At 43.5% G+C, this 25146-nt stretch overlaps 2 protein-coding genes and 1 long non-coding RNA gene across 3 annotated transcripts; all 3 read left to right on the top strand.

Annotated features, from left to right (window-relative positions):
- Positions 1 to 6922: 6922 nt before the first annotated feature.
- On the top strand, positions 6923 to 9052 carry LOC308087346. The gene is made up of 3 exons (XR_013933322.1): positions 6923 to 7026; positions 8049 to 8118; positions 8946 to 9052. It is a non-coding gene; the product is annotated as an uncharacterized lncRNA (long non-coding RNA).
- A 2464-nt stretch (positions 9053 to 11516) lies between these two features.
- Positions 11517 to 20245, top strand: LOC308086813 (zonadhesin-like; the record flags this gene model as incomplete). Its single annotated transcript, XM_080430458.1, has 18 exons — positions 11517 to 11528; positions 11752 to 11902; positions 12216 to 12409; positions 13079 to 13220; positions 13409 to 13653; positions 14061 to 14206; positions 14344 to 14472; positions 14573 to 14714; positions 14822 to 14963; positions 15934 to 16133; positions 17148 to 17286; positions 17630 to 17823; positions 17939 to 18080; positions 18588 to 18832; positions 19284 to 19429; positions 19567 to 19695; positions 19796 to 19937; positions 20045 to 20245. 18 exons carry the CDS (start codon positions 11517 to 11519, stop codon positions 20243 to 20245), a joined length of 2841 nt encoding a protein of 946 aa, XP_080286584.1.
- A 136-nt stretch (positions 20246 to 20381) lies between these two features.
- Positions 20382 to 24050, top strand: LOC308086811 (zonadhesin-like; the record flags this gene model as incomplete). The annotated part of the gene is made up of 7 exons (XM_080430456.1): positions 20382 to 20391; positions 20534 to 20733; positions 21765 to 21903; positions 22247 to 22440; positions 22556 to 22697; positions 23205 to 23449; positions 23901 to 24050. 7 exons carry the CDS (start codon positions 20382 to 20384, stop codon positions 24048 to 24050), a joined length of 1080 nt encoding a protein of 359 aa, XP_080286582.1.
- Between the last annotated feature and the right edge of the window lie 1096 nt (positions 24051 to 25146).

Genomic DNA, 25146 nt, shown 5'->3' with positions numbered 1-25146 from the left:
ACTAAAATAAAGCAGTCATGTAGGCTATTCCCTGTGAGACTCGGGCGGGCTGCATTCAGTCCTGTGTTAATGAGAGATAGCCTGGAGAGAACATTAATGCTCACAACATGTGGTGATGTGATGTGTTGTGTCCAGATGCCTGTCAGACAGTGAGACAATGCTGCTCCACAGATCTAGGATGGAACAAACAGGTGTAGCCAAAGTCGACAACTGCCTCCGACCTGACGTGAGATCTGATCGGGCCATACGCTCAAGTCAAAGTCATGATATATTGATAAATGCCGAAAGCTGCGGTGATCTCGCCGTACGCCCATTATTTGGTCTACATCACGTTGATAAATGAGGGCCACTGTGTCTTGTTTTCCTAATAGGTTGCTATCCAAAATGTCCTCCCGCTCAACCCTACTTTGATGAGGATTCCATGAAATGTGTAACAAAGGGACAATGCGGCTGCTACGACCAGGACAGGAAACACTACAATGACGGTGACACCGTACCAACGACAGAGAACTGCCAGACCTGGTAGGCCTAAACACCCACTACCACTGTCACTTACACATCTCTGTTAGACACATCCAAAAATGAAATCTGAAAATGCCACTTTTATGTTTTGTTGTTGTTGTCGTTTTTCCCTCTCCTGAAGCATTTGTAATTCCTCGGCCATCGAATGCCATTATTATACCAAAGGTATGGACGCATTACTACTCATAGAAAACAAAAAACAAAAAAATGGGGGGGGGGGGGGGGGGGGGGTTGAAAGTGGTTAACATTCTGCTGAAAATATACATTATGTGTTCCACATTACAGGATGTTATTGTACATACAATCAAACGGAATATCCCCCTGGACGATCCATTTACAACACAACAGATGAACTTGGTAACTGCATCACAGCTGTCTGTGGGGCCAATGGTACCATTCATTATGTTGCCCAAGGTATGGACGCATCACTACTCATAGAAAACAACAATGTTTTGGGGGGGGGGGGCAGGTTGAAAGTGGTTAACATGCTGCTGATAATATACCGTATCTGTATGTGTTCCACATTACAGAATGTTATTGTACATACAATCAAGTGGAATATCCCCCTGGCCGATCCATTTACAACACAACAGATGGACATGGTAACTGCATCACAGCTGTCTGTGGGGCCAATGGTACCATTCTGAGGATGGTCTCCCAGTGTCCAACAACTCCATCACCAACTCCATCACCAACTCCATCATCAACTCCATCATCAACTCCATCATCAACTCCATCACCAACTCCATCACCAACTCCATCACCAACTCCATCAGCTCCATCACCAACTCCATCACCAACTCCATCAGCTCCATCACCAACTCCATCACCAACTCCATCACCAACTCCACCAAGTATGAGACATTTTACTACTATTAAAGGAGCTTCACCAATTTTCAACCTTATCTTTGTATAATTTGTATTTTAATAATAATAATAATAATAATTTTAATAACTGTCTACCAGTCATAGTGACAGGTGAATCACCTACAACACCTAGTAGGCCTACCGACAAACTTGAATGTGTCTGCCATCATGAAGGAGCACACTTTACTGTTGGTAAGTTCAGTTATGCTTTTTGTTTTTTTCCTGTCATATAAATTATGTTACAATGTTGAATGTTAAAAGTACACTTGGCCAAAGTTTCAAATAATTCAGATTTTTCTGAACGCCAGGTTTTTTCTACCTGTTTTTTCTACTCGTGACAGAACTCTTTGGTCATCTTCTTTGCCTACATTGCATTTGGCCAATCAGAAGAAAGTGTGTTGTTAGGGAGGGGGGCCTTAAAAAGACAAGACTTAACTTGGCTTTTTTCAGATAGAGGCTGAACTGAAGGGCTGCATAAAGAGTCATACATGTTCACAATATTTATCTGTGGAAGCGAGTGAAACTAAATGTAATGCCTAAACTCCTACAATTCCAAGTGCTTGTCAGGGTGGGAGGTCCCCAGTTCAAATATGATTATTTTGGGGGGTCCCCAGTTCAAATATGATTATTTTTGGGGGGGTCCCCTGTTCAAATATGATTTTTTCGGGGGGTCACAGCCTGAAAAGGTTGAGAACCACTGAAATAGGCCAACATCTAATCTAAGATTACTAGTGGGACTCATTCAAATGTGTCCCGGGACTCACTTAATTGAAAACCTAACAACATCACTGTATTATATTAGATTTATTAGATATTTATTAGATATTATATTGATATCATATAGCCATTTGATTTTATTAGATATGTGATGTTGATACCTGACCATTAGTTGACTTATGGTGAAAAAGACTGCATATATCGGTATCGGTTGATATCGGTATCGGAAATTAAGAGTTGCACAATATAAAAAAAAAGCCAATATCGGACATCGCTAATGTGAACCATACAAAGCTATTTTAGTGGAGTCCCATAAGAATAAGAATGTAGGTGCTAGACACAAGCTCATAAGGTCCCTTTTAACTAAACATGTTCCTTAATATGATTCCTTCACCCCGCTACTGTACAGTAGGACTTGTGGTGGAATACACACTCCTGCGGAAGAGTTGAAATGATTATATTACTTAACATCAAAAATGTATTCTGTCTTAATTCAAATACAATGCATAAGTGGCCTTTAAAAGAAATTTGTAGTTGTATTGGGGAATGTATCCCACTGTGTGTGTCATACAGCATTAATACCACGGCTCTATTCTCATCTAATAAGCGTTCGGTGCCACTGATCTATTTAATTGATTGTCTCTCCCAATACCGTCTTTAGGTTCGGTCGTCTACAACGTGTCTGACGACAACGGCTGCACTGAAACGTTTTACTGCAACGACAGCTGTCAAGTACAGACCCTCAACTTCACCTGTCCGCCTACGCCTACACCTACACCTACACCTACACCCACATCCCCCACCACGAGCTGTACGAACACTCATCCTCACCGAAAGGTACATAGCAGCAATTGAGAACCAAAGTCTGACATCACTGCCACTCGAGGCTCCTATCGGGGTCATGTCTATGTTCCCCGGATTCTATGTTCCCCACTAAGGTTAGGGTTAGGGTTAGGTTTAGGTTAGGTCCTATATTCCCCGCTCTCCCTAGGAAAGCGGGGATAGGACCCGGGGAACATAGGTACGGTCCCCTGCTATCCCCCTGGGTCACCGAGTAATTTATTTTCATTGAAAATACCATAGGGTCTCAATATAAAATATTTTATTGTATATCATTGTGATTTGTTCCCAATTACAGAACGGTGAAAGTTGGATGGAAAACGAGTGTCTCAGAGCGGAGTGTTTCAACGGAGAGATCCGTTATGAGCGTGAGGTCTGCCATGATGAAGATGTGGTGTGTGCAAACGGATACAGTTCTGTTCCTGTCAATGCGTCTGGGTGCTGTGGTCAGAAACAATGTCAATGTAAGTCCTACCTGTTACCAGGGATGATCTCTAAACAGGGCAGGTGTTTTTTTTTTTTTTTTTTTTCCTTTTTACCCCTTTTTCTCCCCAATTTAGTCGTCATGCCAATTGATTCATCCCCACACACACTTTAAATGTGTTGTCACTGCTGTTGTATCCTACTGGCTCACCTGCCAGTAAGGAACCCCCACAGGGAGGACGTAGGCTACTCCTCCCACCCAACACTCTCCGCTGACAGGTGCCGCCGCAGCCAGTAGGAGCTCGCCTGGTAAACCATCCCGGTCACGTGAATTCACATTTTCATGTGTCTTCTGCAGAATGTGAATTCATGTGACCTGTATGGTTTACTAGGCTACAGTAGGAGTATGTGCATTATTTTTTTTATCAGCCGGTGTTTTGCCTACCCAAAATGTAAATCCTGGCTACGCCACTACTGCAGATAATGATCTTTATATTGTATTAACATACTCTACCATACGGATCAATTAGTTATGTGGTATTAATATACTCTGGCATACAGCTTGGTTAAACTCACCTTTTATTCATAAAAAATGTAGGCCCCGGTTTGTGAACTTAAATATTAGTTTGTAAATGACACCAACCTCTTTTCCTCTATAAAGGTGTCTGCCACGGCTGGGGTGACCCCCACTATGTCACCTTCGATGGAACCTCCTACAGCTTCCAAGGCGAGTGCTCCTACTGGCTGGTGAAGGAGATCGTCCCCAGGTACAACTTCAGTATCCTGGTCGACAACTACGACTGCGGAGGGGGCACGTCCTGTCCCGGGTCCATCGTGGTCTTCTATGGGAGCTACAAGATCCTTATCAAGAAGGTTCCCACCAGCTTGGTAACGAAATGTCTCTTTTCAACTACAAAAACTAAACGAACCGTGTCGGGCCGTGTGATGTATGTAATGGGTTCCGGATAGGGTGGTAGCTGGTATGGTATGGTATGTGGACTTCATGTCTGCTATACAATTACAATTCCGGTGGTTCTCAAACTTTTTTATATCAAGGACCATAACTTTGGAATCGTATAGGAATCGTTAAAGGGAACCGTTAAGGAACCGCAATCGTTAAAATCCTAAAGGATCCAAACCCTATGGCTCAGTTTCAAATAATGTTATGAATTTGTGTCCATACTGTCATGTACTAGGGAACACATGGCAAAAGAGGGAGTCCACACACAAGTCAAACTTTTAAAGATATATTTATTGATCTAAATGAATTAAAGGATGTAAATAATCAAAAACAATCAGGTATGAGATGTGAGCAAGTCAGTAATCAGTAATGTCTGCAGTGTATGCTGCCCTGCCAAGGTAAAGTGCAGTAACTACGTTTTTGGACACACCGACTTATTTGTGTATCCCAAAGGTCAAATTAGCCTTAGTGATTTTGGGGGATAAACAATTAGGCTACCTCAAGAACAGATGGAAAATTAGTGTAATATCACTTATATGCCGATATCTCATTTGGCTGACCAGTTGAATCACCTTTAAACCCATTTTTCAGTGATTTTTTTTTCGTAGTTACTGCACTTTACCTTGGCAGGGCAGTATGGATGTGTGGGATGTGCTGTGTGAGTGTTGTATAAAAGGTGTGTAAAAGGAACTGAAACAAAAGGGTTAGGCCCCACAGGCCAGGTGGCAAGTCTGGCAACCCAAGCAGAGATCCTGCTTCCAGGGAGGAGAGAGAGAAAGTTAGATGCTGGTGGGAGAGGTCCCTATATACTCTCCCAAACCACCCCACCCAGCTGTACCCAGTTGGTCTGACGGCCTGCTCCACTCCGCCCTACTCACTCAGGCTGCCGGCTAGCCAACAGTGAAGGCAGAGGGGGCAGGGCCGTCACAATACGCTATGGCTTGGTTTCAAATGTTCTGGATTTGTTTCCATACGTTATGGCTTGGTTTCAAATAAGGTTCTCAGAACTGAATGTGGGCCCTGCTCAGGAGGTGGTAGGCCTACTAACCCTGAGTTCTGGGAGCTCAGAACTCAGAAAGTACACATTATTTTTCCGTTTGTTTTTGTTCTGAAATGTTTTTGAAATGTCTGAAATTGTTTACGAAACAGCGCAAATCACATTCTCTTATAGGTTTACGTGAACGACAAGCTTGTGAGTGCCGCCGCCTATAAGAGCAAGAACGAAGACTTTGTGATCACCACCAGGGGTGTCGACACGCAGCTGCTCGTCCCTGCCATCGGTGCCACCGTCATCCTCGGCAGGCCGTGGAATCGCAGGGCGTCCTTCGTAGTCACGCTGGCCTACGACAAGTTCCATGACAACACCCAGGGACAGTGTGGTCAGTGGCCCTTTTCACTATCCTTCTGTAAAAGGAAAATAACTGTCTGTCTGTCTGTCTGTCTGTCTGTCTGTCTGTCTGTCTGTCTGTCTGTCTGTCTGTCTGTCTGTCTGTCTGTCTGTCTGTCTGTCTGTCTGTCTGTCTGCCTGTCTGTCTGTCTGTCTGTCTGTCTGTCTGTCTGTCTGTCTGCCTGTCTGTCTGTCTGTCCTCATCCATCCATCAGCTCCTTATTTGATTGACCAGTTGATCTCAAATTGCAGGGAATGATTCTTCACTTTTCCCACTTTTTATTTGCATTTACGCCACCGACTATGGAATCTGTAAAATGCATAAATTTAGGCAGGCCTTAATGGCGTCGTAATGCATGATTTATACTTTTGGCTGTGTGCCAAAAAGTGCTGATTTTACCTACAAGCTCACAACGCTGTGAGCTTGTAGATAAGTGTTGATTTAGCTCTCAGAGTTACAGACCCGTAAGAAATGCTGAGAACCGTTGGAATAGACTCTGCTGTGGCACGTACAGCACATTATTACTATTACAGTACATGTCTCGTTATGTATGTCATAAAAATACAGGTACATGTGACAACAACCAAGCTAACGACTGCAGGCTGCCCAGTGGCAGAATCGACCCGTCTTGTCCCAGCATGGCAAACGAGTGGCGCCTGAACGATAACTGTGACGCACCCCCCACCCCCCCTCCCCCAACCCCCTGCCATCCGGACATCTGTGATGTCTTCAATAGCAGGTATGTGTGTTTGTGTGTGTGTGTGTGTGTGTGTGTGTGTGTGTGTGTGTGTGTGTGTGTGTGTGTGTGTGTGTGTGTGTGTGTGCGTGTGCGTGCGTGTGTGTGTTTACAGTATGTAGCCTATGTCATACCTGCCAACACTCGGCTCCTGAATTGAAATTTATCGTGAAATTCTTCTTATTTTTGGGGCTGAAGTGGTTAATGTATGTTTTATAATAATAATAAAAATCTACAAAGTAACTAGTAACTAAAGTTTTCAAATAATTGTAGTGGAGTAAAAGTACAACATTTGCCTAAAGAAAGAAATACCTCAAAATTGTACTTAAGTACAGTACATGAGTAAATGTACTTAGTTACTTTACACCACTGCGTGTTGTCTGGTCCTGGCAGTGTGTTCGAGGCGTGTCACAAGGTGCTCCCCTACGAGAACTTCCTGGCGGCGTGTCAATTTGACGTGTGTCATATGAACACCAGCGCCGCCGGCTGCGACAGCCTGCAGGCGTACGCTGACGCCTGCGCCAAGGCCGGAGTGTGTCTGGACTGGAGGAGGGACACCCACGGCCAATGTGGTGAGCTTTGATCATGTGGTTTATTGATTGATTGATTGATTGAACACTTTATCAGTCAGAAATGTAAACAGCAGGGGGTACAGTCACAGACAGGGACGCATCTGTATCATTTTAGATTTCTTTGGCTCACAGAGCTTGTAGATCTGCTATTTAAAAAAAATCGTGAAACTGTTTATTATGTAAAGTAAACAAAGTGAGTAAGCGACTGTCCACGGTAGCGTTCTACTGTATGTAGTGACTTTGTTCATGGTTTAAGTTTGAAATTGTGATCTGAGGTACCCTCGCCTCACCAGACTTTCCACCTCGGAGGAAAAGCCTGGTATTCCCAAAAATCTAAAATGACACAGATGCTTTCCCGGTTTTAACGGGTTATTCACCCACAGTCATTGTGGTAAGCTTTGATCATGTGATTTATTCAAGGTTCCAAGATTATCTTTATTCATTGAGACACCCTTATGGGTATTTGGGGGTGTGGCCAAGTCCGCCATTGTCTTGTAGGTGTAAACAACCCGTATTAGTCTCGCGAGCCAGACTGTAGCCTCCCACAATTTTCAAATGCTTCCGTCATACAGTCTGGACGCCTCCTCCCCGCTTCTGTTTCGTCTTTACAGTCGCTCAGATTTGTCCTAATATAAATCAAAATAATCAAAGCATACAGAATATAGCTAGCTGCTTATCAGAAATTGAAATTCTAAAATAAAATGTGAAGATATTTTTTAATATATTTTCGTGAACGGAAATGATTAACAGATGACAACTTCCGTTCTCGGCTTTTGGGAGGTGTAGTTCCTGACTCTATATGGCATTCTGAGATTGTGGAATAGTTGTTTGGCTATGCGAGCCTACACGGGTATCAGCATTGATCATACAGCATGCGTCCGGGACCCCTAGGGGTCCTCAGAGTTACTACAGGGGGGACAGATCTACAAATAAATATCTTCAACAAGCTGAGAGTGGCTGAGTGGTCAGTATTTGGCGTTCGATAGCCTCAATGTTGACATGTTTACTGCTTCTCTGTACAGATTATGAATGTACCAGTCCGAAAGTGTACCAGGCCTGTGGTCCCGCTGTGGAGCTCACATGTGATTTCAGGTACTGTAGGTTTTCACCATGGCATTGTGGTGATCATAATGTGTACTGTGTGTGTGTGTGTGTGTGTGTGTGTGTGTGTGTGTGTGTGTGTGTGTGTGTGTGTGTGTGTGTGTGTGTGTGTGTGTGTGTGTGTGTGTGTGTGTGTGTGTGTGTGTGTGTGTGTGTGTGCGTGCGTGCGTGCGTGCGTGCGTGCGTGCGTACATTCTTATGTACGGATACTTATGTGTACATAGAGACGCTAATTTGTATTGGATTTTGTTCATGTTTAGGAGGAGTCAAATTGTGTGTGTCTGTCTGTGAACAGCTAATCTCAGGCGCTGTTGGCCCGGCCGCTGCGAAACTGTGCACACACACTCCCTGGATGCCAAAGCTTAACCTCTGCCCCGATTTCAGATTGGCCTGTTATAGCTGTTATATAGGCCTAAGAAGAAATGGCCCTTTTCACATTGGCTTATTATAGCGCCACCAGGAGGCCACAATAACCTACCTGACCTGGCGGAGACCTGTGCTCCGAGGAGCACTTTTTCTAGTTTTCATTTGTTTTTCTATTTTGTGTCTGCTGCTGTTTACACTTTTGTGTTGGTGGTTGGTGGTTGTACTAGCATGCTAGTTGTACTAGCATGCTAGTACAACAACATTTTATAATGATTGAACCTTTATAATGGTTCTGACCCAGTGGGTTGTTGTGTACTCAGTGCTTCTGACCCAGTGTGTTGTTGTGTACTCAGTGCTTCTGACCCAGTGTGTTGTTGTGTACTCAGTGCTTCTGACCCAGTGGGTTGTTGTGTACTCAGTGCTTCTGACCCAGTGTGTTGTTGTGTACTCAGGTACAACCATGATTTCATCCATAACTGTAAGTCAGACTTCACCACCTTGACGAAGGTGCAGCCTGAGGGATGTTACTGTCCCAACGGAACCGTCCTGTACGGTCCAAACTCCAACCAATGCCTGCCCACCTGCGGTAAGACCACCTCACACACAGACCACCTCACAGAGACCACCTCCAGTGGTGGAAAAAGTACTCAAATGTTTTACTTAAAGGAGGAGTTCACCCAAAAAACTTATTTTCTATCAATTGCACACCCTATGAAGCCTTGAATCCATGGATTCTTTTTCGTTTTTGTCGCATTCTTAAAGGGATTGTAGGCGATTCAGAGATAAACAAAGGAAAAAAATCCAGCAGTTCGTTTCCCCGACCACCAGGGGGTGACGCACGGAGGACTTCCATAGAGTTAAGGAGACTTCTAAACGGGCCATGCCGAATATAGGTTACTTTATTCGGATACAATTCGCGGAAATGCCCGCCCCTGCCGGTTCTCTGATTTTTTTTTAAAAATAGGCTCTTTCATGACAAATTGACCACATATATGAAGTTAAACAACTAAATTCTATCCAAACGCTATCTGAAAAGTAAATTATGTGCCTCAAAAACGAAGTTTGAGAGCATTTTAAAACCGAAAGTAAAAAGTTCACACGGACACGGACGCGCACGGATGCGCACATGCGTGCGTGAATTTACGGACCGGATACCCGGATGTGTAACATAAATAGTAGGGGAAATACGGATTTCAGAAAGAGGAGTGTTTTTCAATGCAGGAAAACACCCCAGCATCATTATATAGTGGCTGATAGAGGGGAAAAAACGCAAAATATATATATAGAGGTATTTTTCAAATTTAGGCTTAATGTTGCCAACAATCCCTTTAAGCTAATAATTTGATTCCCGTCTCCTACCTAGCCGGTAACACAAAGTAGATTATTTGTGTCTCCTACCGGAAATACACACGGTCATCAAATTATTGTTTTAGGAATGCCACAAAAACAAAAATAAATCCATGAAATCAAGGCTTCATGGGGTGTGTAATTGATAGAAAATAAGTCATTTTTTGGGTGAACTCCTCCTTTAAGTAAATGTATCAATACTGCAATGTAGAAGTACTCTGTTACAAGTAAAAGTCCGGAATTCAAAATTTACTTGAGTAAAAGTACAAGAGTTTTGGCAAGAAAATGTACTTAAAGTACCAAAAGTAAAAGTACTAAAATGTTTGAAAATAGCAGATCTACAAGCTCACAACGCGTCACGATGCAACGCGTCGTGAGCTTGTAGATCGGCTATTTTCAAATAGCCTATGTATAAAATAGGGCTAAAGTGGTTAATGTATGTTTTATAATGTAATAATTTATATCTGCAAAGTAAATAGTGACTAAAGATTTCAAATAATTGAAGTGGAGTAAAAGTACAATATTTGCCTCTGAGATGTAGTGGAGTAGAAGTAAAGGTTTAGACAATTGGAGATACTCCAGTTAAGTAAAATTACCTCAAAATTGTACTTAAGTGCAGTACTTGAGTAAATACACTTAGTTACTTTACACCACTGACCACCTCACACATACACGGTTATCAACTGAGGGTGTCATTTATTGATTTGATTGATTATAGCAGTGGTTCTCAACCTTTCCAAAATAATCATTTGAATTGGAGACGCCCCGACCCTGACTAGCACTTGGAATTGTATAGGAGCTGAGGCAGTTTGACTCGGTTCCACAGATAGATGCAATAGTTATGAATTTGTAGATCGGCTATTTTCAAAAACATTTCCATTTATCATTATCTGACAAACATGTTTGATCAGTTTTTATAGTATAGTTTGTTGTTGCAGTAATGGTCTTTTTTCTTTTCTTTCTTTTTTTAAAATTCTTTTTGAGGTATTAAAAAGGTCTTAAAAGTCCTTAAATTGTCAAACCACTGTCATCTGGGCCCCCCCCACCCCCCCTGGGTCCCCACCCACATGTTGAGAACCACTGGATTAGAGCAGTGATTTCCAACTTGTGGGCCAGGGCCCAAAAGGGGACGTGAGGATATAGCAAGTGGAGTGGACCCCCAAATAATTGGCAAAACACTGAGATTGTAATGACGATAAAACATGAATTTAAAAAAAAGAAAGAAAAAGAAAACACTGGAGGACAATTGATTGATTTATCATTAAAACAAACAGAAAAAGTTAATAAAAATTGTCTACTCTAAATAAACAAATAAACAAGTAAGGAACAACCTTGTTTTACCATTCTAGCATGTTTCCATTGCGTGTGTGTTTTGTACGCTGTAATTGATCTTATTTCCAATTGCTCCTGTATCCAAAGATACACGTAGGCTAAGAACATTTTTAGACACTATATTCTCGTCTCTTTTCCAACAGACATTTGCCGGCTGCCGAATGGAAAATGGAAGCAGGTAAAATCACTCAACAACCTGTTTTGCAATGTGATGGACTCTCACATTAGTTAATGGCAGTTTTGTTATATTTTCTTATGTTGCTATATAGCAACAACTAAAATGACACAGAGGTGTTCCCGGCTATAAAGATATAACAATGTATAGGTCGGTGTAACAGGTCTAAATGGGCTATACAGTAGTCTACATAGCAATTTGTATCTGTTATCGGTTCAACTAAACTTCAACTTTATTGTCACATCACAACTTTACAGGCGTAAAAGAGTGGGTGAAATGCTTCTGTATGCAAGCTCCCGATATTTCAAGTTCAAGTTTAAGTTTGATAACAGCACAACAATGTCATATATACATGTTTTGAGGAGTGTAGATGTGATGATTATGATGATTATTATCATCATCAGGTCAATGACAGGTGGGAGGAGGGTTGTGACGAGTGTCAATGTGAGGAGACGTTGGAGATCACCTGCAACAGGAAGTCATGTCCAATCAGCTGTGAGGAAGGTCAGGTGGAGGTCACCCAGACCCTGGACTGCTGCTCAACACAGAGATGTGGTATGTACCCTAAAATCCTTATGTACCCCTTAACACATTCACTGCCAGAGGTTTTCTAGAACAGGCTGCAGCCAGTGGCTGGCATTATGACCATTCTGACATTCTCTCATCTTTTAGGACCCACAGAATATTTTGTGCTATGACTATGAACACATGGAATATCTCGAAACAAATATTAGAATCTCTTCTTTCACCAGTAGCTTAGATTATTTTCAAACCATATGCTATGTATTTTATGTCATATGCCATCATAAGACTTTTAATCCATCTTCTCACTGTGTTGTTTTTCTCTGCGTTGTCTTGTGGCCCACAGAAACATGTCCTCCTAATGCTGAGTACATAGAGTGTGGTCCAGCTTGTATTCCCAGCTGTATGGAACCCTCCACCAACTGTACAGGCTCCTGTATTAGTGGCTGCTTCTGTAAGCCGGGCTACGTCTTTAAGGGACGCCGTTGTGTCAAACTGGAGACCTGTGGCTGCCTGGATGAACACAACAACTACTACGAGGTTAGACCATAGACTGTAAAAAAGAATGGACGGTGTTACGCCCATAGACTCTACAGACCGTAAATGAAGCCTATGTTTCAGCAATTTCAAATCCGCCATCTTCCTAAATCGCGTCATATCCTATGCAGCCGGAAATGAATGCTATTGGTTGGGTAGCTTGTCAATCAAGAGCGGGGGTGGGGAATTGATGCTATTGGTTGTGTAGCTTGTCAATCAAATCATCCCACCCCTCCTAGAACATAGCCTACTTTATCATCAATTTTAAAATAATTGGGACCATAATTTACCAAAACGCATGTCATGATGATTTAAAGAAGACTTTAAACTAGGGACTGGAAGGATGTAGTATTTATAACCATGTGTATTAAGGTAAGAAAATCAAGTCTAAAGAGTTATTTCTTCTGACACAAGCAGGATTAAAACAGCGAAACTACAGGCCATTCATATGAACTGTCACTTCCTATATAGACTCAATTTCAAAGGCGAATGCTGGGCCCTTGGGTTAGACGCCCTACATTACATCGCTCATGTAAATGATCCATGGAAGAAATGAGTCAATGAGGATGTCATTAACTGAGAGGAGCATAAATGTTACAAGACATGATGAGAGAACGATTCCATATAAATTAGACTTAAGACTGACTTCATGCCCTGTCTAATGTCTGTCAGCCTGGAGAGATCATCTTTGGTGACGGCTGCTCCAAGCTGTGTCGCTGTGCAGGGAACTACACCTTGCAGTGTGTGGATAATTCCTGTGACCCCACAGAGGAGTGTCGTGAGGTCAGCGGAGTAGCAGGATGCTATCCCAAAGGTGATAATGTCAAGAGAAACCCTTGACTGACTGACTGACTGACTGACTGAAGTGATGAAGTTACAGCATTGGTCAGCCGGTTGGTCTAATAATAAAGAAGCCAATCGCAGAACAAACATCCCTCCAAGCTATGGGATGTAGTCTAAGCTCTCAGTAACATATGCCTTCCTCCACTATCTTTCATACAGCTACATCCACCTGCATAGCCTCTGGAGACCCACACTACACCACCTTTGACCGTCGCAAGTACGACTTCATGGGCAACTGCAGCTATGTGATGTCTAAACCCTGCAACCACACCTCCATGCAGTACTTTGAGGTCCATGTTGACAACGAAAACCGCTACAACAACCCTACCGTTTCCTATGTGAAGGCTGTGCACGTGTACGTGCGCAGCATGAAGATTTCCATCCTGAGGGGAGGCACAGTACAGGTGAGATGGGTGTAGCACCCACATTAGTGATCAATTAGTGCCTGCAGATGTTGACAGTGGCATATTTGATGAAATAGCTTAACAGCTTGGCTGTTAAGCAAGAGCGACAGGGAGCTCATCTTCTAGGCGTTTAAAAAATCCCACTTCACCCTGCAGTCAGTAACTAATCAACCATAACAACAACAATTCAAACCTAGTCCTTTGTTGCGCTGATAAGAGCAATGGTCACCGCAGTATGGCCATTTGAAGTGTTAAACAATGCTATAACACTGCTGCTGAGCAGCGATGCACTTGCAGCACCCTGGTCCGCTGTCATACCTGCAATTTCATATTTCTTCCTAGTGATGCTTAACGGAAAGGGAAATGTTGGAGTGCTGATAAAATGCTCTTGTGTTGCTCTTGCGTAGCTGAATGGGGCCAATGTCAACCTAGTCACTCCAGCCAGCGGTGTCTCTGTGTTCAAGTCTGGGCAACTATTCACTGTAGCCATGGACTTTGGTGTGACCGTCCGCTACGATGGAAACCACTTCATGGACATCAAAGTGATCAAAGAGTGAGTGACACCCATCACAGTCTGTTATTTGAATCATTTCACTGATCTAATTTAAAGATACAGACAGTAACTGAACAGGTGTCCCATGAATTAATTCCTCTCCACTCGTTCCTTTGCCTCCACCTGGTGACCTGCAGTTACAAGGACACATTGTGTGGTCTGTGTGGAGACTACAATGACAATGACAACGATGACATGCGAAAGCCAGACGGCATCGTGACCAATGACCCCAATGTGTTCGGACACAGCTGGGTGACTGACCCCAAGTGAGTAACGTTAACATGAACGCCGCCTACTATATTATGAACACGCACAAACACACACATTGATACAGATACATTCATCCACAAACATGTGTCTCCATAGCTGTAATAAGAAGCCCAACGTCACGGTCCCAGGAGGATGTATGGGTGAGGAACAGGATCTGTATGAGAGCTCTGGATACTGTGGCATCCTGTTGGACAAGAGGGGACCCTTTGCTGTCTGTCACCGCAAGGTCAACCCCAATGTGAGTGCTAATACACACACAAATATCATGTAAACACATTGCACGTGCATATACACTCAAACACTTTGTCAACTCTTTTCTTAAAATGAATTCATTTGTGCATTCAGGACTACTTCAAGGACTGTCTGTTTGACCTGTGTGAGCTGGACGGGGCCAAGCCCATCCTGTGTGAGGCCATTGAAGCCTACGTCAATGAGTGCCAGGACCGTGGAGTCAACATCCCCCCCTGGAGGAACCAAGCATTCTGCCGTGAGTCAACTGACCAGTGGAGGATGGAGGGATGGAAAGATGGATGGATGAGGGGATGAATGGAGAGAGTGAGGAATGGACGGATGGAGTGACAGATGGAGGGAACGATAGATCAGTTACAGGGAACAGAGAGTGGAATGCAATGATGGCCATTAATGATCTTATCTGCCAGTGGATGCCAGAAAAGATGGGAAGATGGATGGATGTTAGATGAACGATAGTACTAATAATCTAAGCAGAATTAGAAAGAATTTAACTAAAGATACAGGGAAGTTGACATTAAAGGAGAATTCCGGACAAATTAAGTGTTATCTTTGATGTCTCGTTACTCACCTACCGATGTGAAAAGTAGCGTTCTTTTTTTTCATATATTCCCCTGTCGTCATTTTTTAAACCCCCTCCGTTGTCATAATGGGAGCGCGTGGCTAAGGGAAATTCGTCTATTATAACCGACGCAAAGTTGTTTTTTTCACTACTAGTATTCATAGTAGAGTCTCATGATAGTCAAACATGCGTTGAAACTATCTGCGAGGCTGCCGTCAATGGCGAACGATTTAACACTGGTTGCTTGTTTCCAGATTCTGGCAACACGAGTTGCCAGGTTCTGGAAGAAACAAGCAACCAGTATTAAATCGTTCGCCATTGACGGCAGCCTCGCAGATAGTTTCAACGCATGTTTGACTATCATGAGACTCTACTATGAATACTAGTAGTGAAAAAAACAACTTTGCGTCGGTTATAATAGACGAATTTCCCTTAGCCACGCGCTCCCATTATGACAACGGAGGGGGTTTAAAAAATGACGACAGGGGAATATATGAAAAAAAAGAACGCTACTTTTCACATCGGTAGGTGAGTAACGAGACATCAAAGATAACACTTAATTTGTCCGGAATTCTCCTTTAAGTACCTGTTCCAGTTTCATGGGTGTGTGTGTGTTTATACATGTACCTCTCTCTCCTTCCTGCAGCTCTGGACTGTCCTGCTAACAGCCACTATGAGCCGTGTGCAGACCCCTGTCAGAATACGTGCGCTGGGAAGCCCCCCACGGGCTGCGGTGGTCCCTGTGTGGAGTTGTGTGTGTGTGACCCCGGCTACATCCTCAGCGCTGGAAAGTGTGTGAGGACCACTGAGTGTGGATGCAAACACACCAACGGACAATACTATGAGGTACATAGGAGAGACTGAAATGTCTTCTACTAATAAAGAATGGAGCTACTGTAGGCGAGCGAGTGCCTGTACTTAGCAGCCGATTGCCTCACACGTCAAGGGTCAGGGTTGACAAGCCGTGTTGGACGGAATAGAGCAGGCTATCAATAGTTTGGAAATTGCACATGTGCAGGACATTGAGTGAAACCAATGTTGTAAAGTAACTAAGTACATTTACTCAAGTACTGTACTTAAGTCAAGTTTTGGTACTTTTACTTTACTGGAGTATTTCCAATTGTCTATACTTTTACTTCTACTCCACTACATCGCAGATGCAAATATTGTACTTTTACTCCACTACAATTATTTGAAAACTTTAGTTACTAGTTACTTTGCAGATATCAATTATTACATTATAAAACATACATTAACCACTTTAGCCCTATTTTATACCTAGGCTATTTGAAAATAGCCGATCTACAAGCTCACAATGCGCCGCATCGCGGCACGTTGTGAGCTTGTAGATCTGCTATTTTCAAACATTTTTGTACTTTTACTTTTGGTTCCTCTCACTCCATCTCATCCTATCATAGCACTAACCACTTAAGAGCATTCTGACAGACTGCTCTGTGGAGGGTGTCAGTGTGTGTCTGTGTGCTTAATTGCTTTTTATCCAATTATCCCAGTCTGCAGGGATTGTCTACATTTCCCTGGAAATATAGTAATTTACCAGGCTGTTGGGAAATTTGTACATTTCCAGGGAAATGTAGACCGAATTGGAACTGGAACACTATGACATTGAAGCTGATAGGCCTACATGGGTTTAATATCCTGATCGGATAAAATTGGTGTCCTACCTGAAAATGCATTTTGTGATCAGAGTATATAGAGCTTTAACTTTTTAACAAACATATTTTTGTTTTCACTTACAGCACCTTTAACATATTTATTTTGACTTATGAATTCATCTCTCTCTCTCTCTCTCTCTCTCTCTCTCTCTCTCTCTCTCTCTCTCTGTGTCTCTCTCTCTCTCAGCCTGGAGAGGAGTTTTACGTGGAGAACTGTTTGTTGAAGTGTAGGTGTAATGCTCCCTTCGTCAACTGTTCGGCAGCAGACTGCCCTCCACTGCATGAGTGTAAACTACAAGGAGGAGATCTGGGCTGCTACCCCAACAGTAAGTTCACTTCACTTGAGAGATGTGTGCTGACATCATAGATTTACAGGTGTAAATAAAAGAGACCTCACACTCAATGCATGTAGATACAGTCAAATAACATGTTTTTATGCAGAGACAAAAGCTATCAGGAAAGGTTGGTTCCAAAATTACAAATAGAAACTTGTGAAAAAAGTACTAAAATATATGACCTTCAACTCCAGCTCCAACAACACCCAAACCTCCAACACCAGGACCAACTAAACCCAAACCAAGCACGACAAGCACATCAAGTGTCCTTCATACCTCATTTATGAACCATTTATTTAATGTTCTCATCTCTGCGTTGTCTTGTGACCCACAGCAACATGTCCTCCTAATGCTGAGTACAATGAGTGTGGTCCAGCTTGTAGTCCCAGCTGTAAGGAACCCTCCACCAACTGTACAGGCCCCTGCATTAGTGGCTGCTTCTGTAAGCCGGGCTACGTCTTAAACGGACGCCGTTGTGTCAAACCGGAGACCTGTGGCTGTCTGGATGAACACAACAACTACTACGAGGTTAGACGCCATATGTAAATGATCTACCTGATGTGAGTTCAAATCCCAAGTAGAACAGGAAAGTTACAATGTGCAGCCTTAAGACTGACTTCATGCCCTGTCTTATGTTTGTCAGCCTGGAGAGATCATCTTTGGTGACGGCTGCTCCAAGCTGTGTCGCTGTGCAGGGAACAACACCTTGCAGTGTGTGGATAATTCCTGTGACCCCACAGAGGAGTGTCGTGAGGTCAGCGGAGTAGCAGGATGCTATCCCAAAGGTGATAATGTCAAGGAAAACATGTCATACTTTTAACACAAAGGGATGAAGTTACAACTTTGGCCAGCTGATTGCTCCAATTGTCCAGCCGATTGGCTAGTTCATTGTTAGACCAAACATCCTTCCGGGCTATGGGGTGTAGTCTGTCGGTTGGCCATGCAACAAACTAGCCAATCGCAGTGGAATCATCACTCCAGGCTATGGGATTGAGGACGTTTATAATGACAAACGCACCTTGTCTGGGAGTAATCTTTATTTTGCATATACGGTTTCTGATTACATTTTAAGAGAGCAATAGTTCATGCAGTTGCTTAATCTTGATTAATTTCACATGGACAAAGCCTAGTTTAAAAGGTGGTTAATAATATTCTTGACGTTTCCATAGAGGAAACAGTTGCTATCCTGTCACTTTGACAATGTGATTGGCTTTGTGATGATTGATGATGAAACATTATTTGTAACCCGAGCACACAGTAACACATACCTTCCTCCACCATCTGTCATACAGCTACATCCACCTGCAGAGCCTCTGGAGACCCACACTACACCACCTTTGACCGTCGCAAGTACGACTTCATGGGCAACTGCAGCTATGTGATGTCTAAACCCTGCAACCACACCTCCATGCAGTACTTTGAGGTCCATGTCGACAACGAAAACCGCTACAACAACCCTACCGTTTCCTATGTGAAGGCTGTGCACGTGTACGTGCGCAGCATGAAGATTTCCATCCTGAGGGGAGGCACAGTACAGGTAAGATGGGTGTAATACCCACATTAGTGATCAATTAGTGCCTGCAGATGTTGACAGTGGCATATTTGATGAAGAGCTTAACAGCTTGGCTGTTAAGCAAGAGCGACAGGGAGCTCATCTTCTAGGCGTTTAAAAAATCCCACTTCACCCTGCAGTCAGTAACTAATCAACCATAACAACAACAATAAACAATCATTTATAAAACTAGATTTTCAGGCCGTCACGCGGCCTTCAAACCTAGTCCTATGTTGCGCTGATAAGAGCAATGGTCACCGCAGTATGGCCATTTGAAGTGTTAAACAATGCTATAACACTGCTGCTGAGCAGCGATGCACTTGCAGCACCCTGGTCTGCTGTCATACCTGCAATTTCATATTTCTTCCTAGTGATGCTTAACGGAAAGGGAAATGTTGGAGTGCTGATAAAATGCTCTTGTGTTGCTCTTGCGTAGCTGAATGGGGCCAATGTCAACCTAGTCACTCCAGCCAGCGGTGTCTCTGTGTTCAAGTCTGGGCAACTATTCACTGTAGCCATGGACTTTGGTGTGACCGTCCGCTACGATGGAAACCACTTCATGGACATCAAAGTGATCAAAGAGTGAGTGACACCCATCACAGTCTGTTATTTGAATCATTTCACTGATCTAATTTAAAGATACAGACAGTAACTGAACAGGTGTCCCATGAATTAATTCCTCTCCACTCGTTCCTTTGCCTCCACCTGGTGACCTGCAGTTACAAGGACACATTGTGTGGTCTGTGTGGAGACTACAATGACAATGACAACGATGACATGCGAAAGCCAGACGGCATCGTGACCAATGACCCCAATGTGTTCGGACACAGCTGGGTGACTGACCCCAAGTGAGTAACGTTAACATGAACGCCGCCTACTATATTATGAACACGCACAAACACACACATTGATACAGATACATTCATCCACAAACATGTGTCTCCATAGCTGTAATAAGAAGCCCAACGTCGCGGTCCCAGGAGGATGTATGGGTGAGGAACAGGATCTGTATGAGAGCTCTGGATACTGTGGCATCCTGTTGGACAAGAGGGGACCCTTTGCTGTCTGTCACCGCAAGGTCAACCCCAATGTGAGTGCTAATACACACACAAATATCATGTAAACACATTGCACGTGCATATGCACTCAAACACTTTGTCAACTCTTTTCTTAAAATGAATTCATTTGTGCATTCAGGACTACTTCAAGGACTGTCTGTTTGACCTGTGTGAGCTGGACGGGGCCAAGCCCATCCTGTGTGAGGCCATTGAAGCCTACGTCAATGAGTGCCAGGACCGTGGAGTCAACATCCCCCCCTGGAGGAACCAAGCATTCTGCCGTGAGTCAACTGACCAGTGGAGGATGGAGGGATGGAAAGATGGATGGATGAGGGGATGAATGGAGAGAGTGAGGAATGGACGGATGGAGTGACAGATGGAGGGAACGATAGATCAGTTACAGGGAACAGAGAGAGGAATGCAATGATGGCCATTAATGATCTTATCTGCCAGTGGATGCCAGAAAAGATGGGAAGATGGATGGATGTTAGATGAACGATAGTACTAATAATCTAAGCAGAATTAGAAAGAATTTAACTAAAGATACAGGGAAGTTGACATTAAGTACCTGTTCCAGTTTCATGGGTGTGTGTGTGTTTATACATGTACCTCTCTCTCCTTCCTGCAGCTCTGGACTGTCCTGCTAACAGCCACTATGAGCCGTGTGCAGACCCCTGTCAGAATACGTGCACTGGGAAGCCCCCCACGGGCTGCGGTGGTCCCTGTGTGGAGTTGTGTGTGTGTGACCCCGGCTACATCCTCAGCGCTGGAAAGTGTGTGAGGACCACTGAGTGTGGATGCAAACACACCAACGGACAATACTATGAGGTACATAGGAGAGACTGAAATGTCTTCTACTAATAAAGAATGGAGCTACTGTAGGCGAGCGAGTGCCTGTACTTAGCAGCCGATTGCCTCACACGTCAAGGGTCAGGGTTGACAAGCCGTGTTGGACGGAATAGAGCAGGCTATCAATAGTTTGGAAATTGCACATGTGCAGGACATTGAGTGAAACCAATGTTGTAAAGTAACTACGTACATTTACTCAAGTACTGTACTTAAGTCAAGTTTTGGTACTTTTACTTTACTGGAGTATTTCCAATTGTCTATACTTTTACTTCTACTCCACTACATCGCAGATGCAAATATTGTACTTTTACTCCACTACAATTATTTGAAAACTTTAGTTACTAGTTACTTTGCAGATATCAATTATTACATTATAAAACATACATTAACCACTTTAGCCCTATTTTATACCTAGGCTATTTGAAAATAGCCGATCTACAAGCTCACAATGCGCCGCATCGCGGCACGTTGTGAGCTTGTAGATCTGCTATTTTCAAACATTTTTGTACTTTTACTTTTGGTTCCTCTCACTCCATCTCATCCTATCTATAGCACTAACCACTTAAGAGCATTCTGACAGACTGCTCTGTGGAGGGTGTCAGTGTGTGTCTGTGTGCTTAATTGCTTTTTATCCAATTATCCCAGTCTGCAGGGATTGTCTACATTTCCCTGGAAATATAGTAATTTACCAGGCTGTTGGGAAATGTGTACATTTCCAGGGAAATGTAGACCGAATTGGAACTGGAACACTATGACATTGAAGCTGATAGGCCTACATGGGTTTAATATCCTGATCGGATAAAATTGGTGTCCTACCTGAAAATGCATTTTGTGATCAGAGTATATAGAGCTTTAACTTTTTAACAAACATATTTTTGTTTTCACTTACAGCACCTTTAACATATTTATTTTGACTTATGAATTCATCTCTCTCTCTCTCTCTCTCTCTCTCTCTCTCTCTCTCTCTCTCTCTCTCTCTCTCTCTCTCTCTGTGTCTCTCTCTCTCTCAGCCTGGAGAGGAGTTTTACGTGGAGAACTGTTTGTTGAAGTGTAGGTGTAATGCTCCCTTCGTCAACTGTTCGGCAGCAGACTGCCCTCCACTGCATGAGTGTAAACTACAAGGAGGAGATCTGGGCTGCTACCCCAACAGTAAGTTCACTTCACTTGAGAGATGTGTGCTGACATCATAGATTTACAGGTGTAAATAAAAGAGACCTCACACTCAATGCATGTAGATACAGTCAAATAACATGTTTTTATGCAGAGACAAAAGCTATCAGGAAAGGTTGGTTCCAAAATTACAAATAGAAACTTGTGAAAAAAGTACTAAAATATATGACCTTCAACTCCAGCTCCAACAACACCCAAACCTCCAACACCAGGACCAACTAAACCCAAACCAAGCACGACAAGCACATCAAGTGTCCTTCATACCTCATTTATGAACCATTTATTTAATGTTCTCATCTCTGCGTTGTCTTGTGACCCACAGCAACATGTCCTCCTAATGCTGAGTACAATGAGTGTGGTCCAGCTTGTAGTCCCAGCTGTAAGGAACCCTCCACCAACTGTACAGGCCCCTGCATTAGTGGCTGCTTCTGTAAGCCGGGCTACGTCTTAAACGGACGCCGTTGTGTCAAACCGGAGACCTGTGGCTGTCTGGATGAACACAACAACTACTACGAGGTTAGACGCCATATGTAAATGATCTACCTGATGTGAGTTCAAATCCCAAGTAGAACAGGAAAGTTACAATGTGCAGCCTTAAGACTGACTTCATGCCCTGTCTTATGTTTGTCAGCCTGGAGAGATCATCTTTGGTGACGGCTGCTCCAAGCTGTGTCGCTGTGCAGGGAACAACACCTTGCAGTGTGTGGATAATTCCTGTGACCCCACAGAGGAGTGTCGTGAGGTCAGCGGAGTAGCAGGATGCTATCCCAAAGGTGATAATGTCAAGGAAAACATGTCATACTTTTAACACAAAGGGATGAAGTTACAACTTTGGCCAGCTGATTGCTCCAATTGTCCAGCCGATTGGCTAGTTCATTGTTAGACCAAACATCCTTCCGGGCTATGGGGTGTAGTCTGTCGGTTGGCCATGCAACAAACTAGCCAATCGCAGTGGAATCATCACTCCAGGCTATGGGATTGAGGACGTTTATAATGACAAACGCACCTTGTCTGGGAGTAATCTTTATTTTGCATATACGGTTTCTGATTACATTTTAAGAGAGCAATAGTTCATGCAGTTGCTTAATCTTGATTAATTTCACATGGACAAAGCCTAGTTTAAAAGGTGGTTAATAATATTCTTGACGTTTCCATAGAGGAAACAGTTGCTATCCTGTCACTTTGACAATGTGATTGGCTTTGTGATGATTGATGATGAAACATTATTTGTAACCCGAGCACACAGTAACACATACCTTCCTCCACCATCTGTCATACAGCTACATCCACCTGCAGAGCCTCTGGAGACCCACACTACACCACCTTTGACCGTCGCAAGTACGACTTCATGGGCAACTGCAGCTATGTGATGTCTAAACCCTGCAACCACACCTCCATGCAGTACTTTGAGGTCCATGTCGACAACGAAAACCGCTACAACAACCCTACCGTTTCCTATGTGAAGGCTGTGCACGTGTACGTGCGCAGCATGAAGATTTCCATCCTGAGGGGAGGCACAGTACAGGTAAGATGGGTGTAATACCCACATTAGTGATCAATTAGTGCCTGCAGATGTTGACAGTGGCATATTTGATGAAGAGCTTAACAGCTTGGCTGTTAAGCAAGAGCGACAGGGAGCTCATCTTCTAGGCGTTTAAAAAATCCCACTTCACCCTGCAGTCAGTAACTAATCAACCATAACAACAACAATAAACAATCATTTATAAAACTAGATTTTCAGGCCGTCACGCGGCCTTCAAACCTAGTCCTATGTTGCGCTGATAAGAGCAATGGTCACCGCAGTATGGCCATTTGAAGTGTTAAACAATGCTATAACACTGCTGCTGAGCAGCGATGCACTTGCAGCACCCTGGTCTGCTGTCATACCTGCAATTTCATATTTCTTCCTAGTGATGCTTAACGGAAAGGGAAATGTTGGAGTGCTGATAAAATGCTCTTGTGTTGCTCTTGCGTAGCTGAATGGGGCCAATGTCAACCTAGTCACTCCAGCCAGCGGTGTCTCTGTGTTCAAGTCTGGGCAACTATTCACTGTAGCCATGGACTTTGGTGTGACCGTCCGCTACGATGGAAACCACTTCATGGACATCAAAGTGATCAAAGAGTGAGTGACACCCATCACAGTCTGTTATTTGAATCATTTCACTGATCTAATTTAAAGATACAGACAGTAACTGAACAGGTGTCCCATGAATTAATTCCTCTCCACTCGTTCCTTTGCCTCCACCTGGTGACCTGCAGTTACAAGGACACATTGTGTGGTCTGTGTGGAGACTACAATGACAATGACAACGATGACATGCGAAAGCCAGACGGCATCGTGACCAATGACCCCAATGTGTTCGGACACAGCTGGGTGACTGACCCCAAGTGAGTAACGTTAACATGAACGCCGCCTACTATATTATGAACACGCACAAACACACACATTGATACAGATACATTCATCCACAAACATGTGTCTCCATAGCTGTAATAAGAAGCCCAACGTCACGGTCCCAGGAGGATGTATGGGTGAGGAACAGGATCTGTATGAGAGCTCTGGATACTGTGGCATCCTGTTGGACAAGAGGGGACCCTTTGCTGTCTGTCACCGCAAGGTCAACCCCAATGTGAGTGCTAATACACACACAAATATCATGTAAACACATTGCACGTGCATATGCACTCAAACACTTTGTCAACTCTTTTCTTAAAATGAATTCATTTGTGCATTCAGGACTACTTCAAGGACTGTCTGTTTGACCTGTGTGAGCTGGACGGGGCCAAGCCCATCCTGTGTGAGGCCATTGAAGCCTACGTCAATGAGTGCCAGGACCGTGGAGTCAACATCCCCCCCTGGAGGAACCAAGCATTCTGCCGTGAGTCAACTGACCAGTGGAGGATGGAGGGATGGAAAGATGGATGGATGAGGGGATGAATGGAGAGAGTGAGGAATGGACGGATGGAGTGACAGATGGAGGGAACGATAGATCAGTTACAGGGAACAGAGAGAGGAATGCAATGATGGCCATTAATGATCTTATCTGCCAGTGGATGCCAGAAAAGATGGGAAGATGGATGGATGTTAGATGAACGATAGTACTAATAATCTAAGCAGAATTAGAAAGAATTTAACTAAAGATACAGGGAAGTTGACATTAAGTTCCAGTTTCATGGGTGTGTGTATTATTTATACATGTACCTCTCTCTCCTTCCTGCAGC

The sequence above is a fragment of the Gymnoscopelus braueri genome (assembly GCF_963280865.1).
Source record: "Gymnoscopelus braueri genome assembly, chromosome: 6".
Taxonomy (NCBI): Eukaryota; Metazoa; Chordata; class Actinopteri; order Myctophiformes; family Myctophidae; genus Gymnoscopelus; species Gymnoscopelus braueri.
The sequence above is the reverse complement of the archived record's forward strand: the minus strand, read 5'-3'. Positions and strand labels throughout refer to the sequence as shown.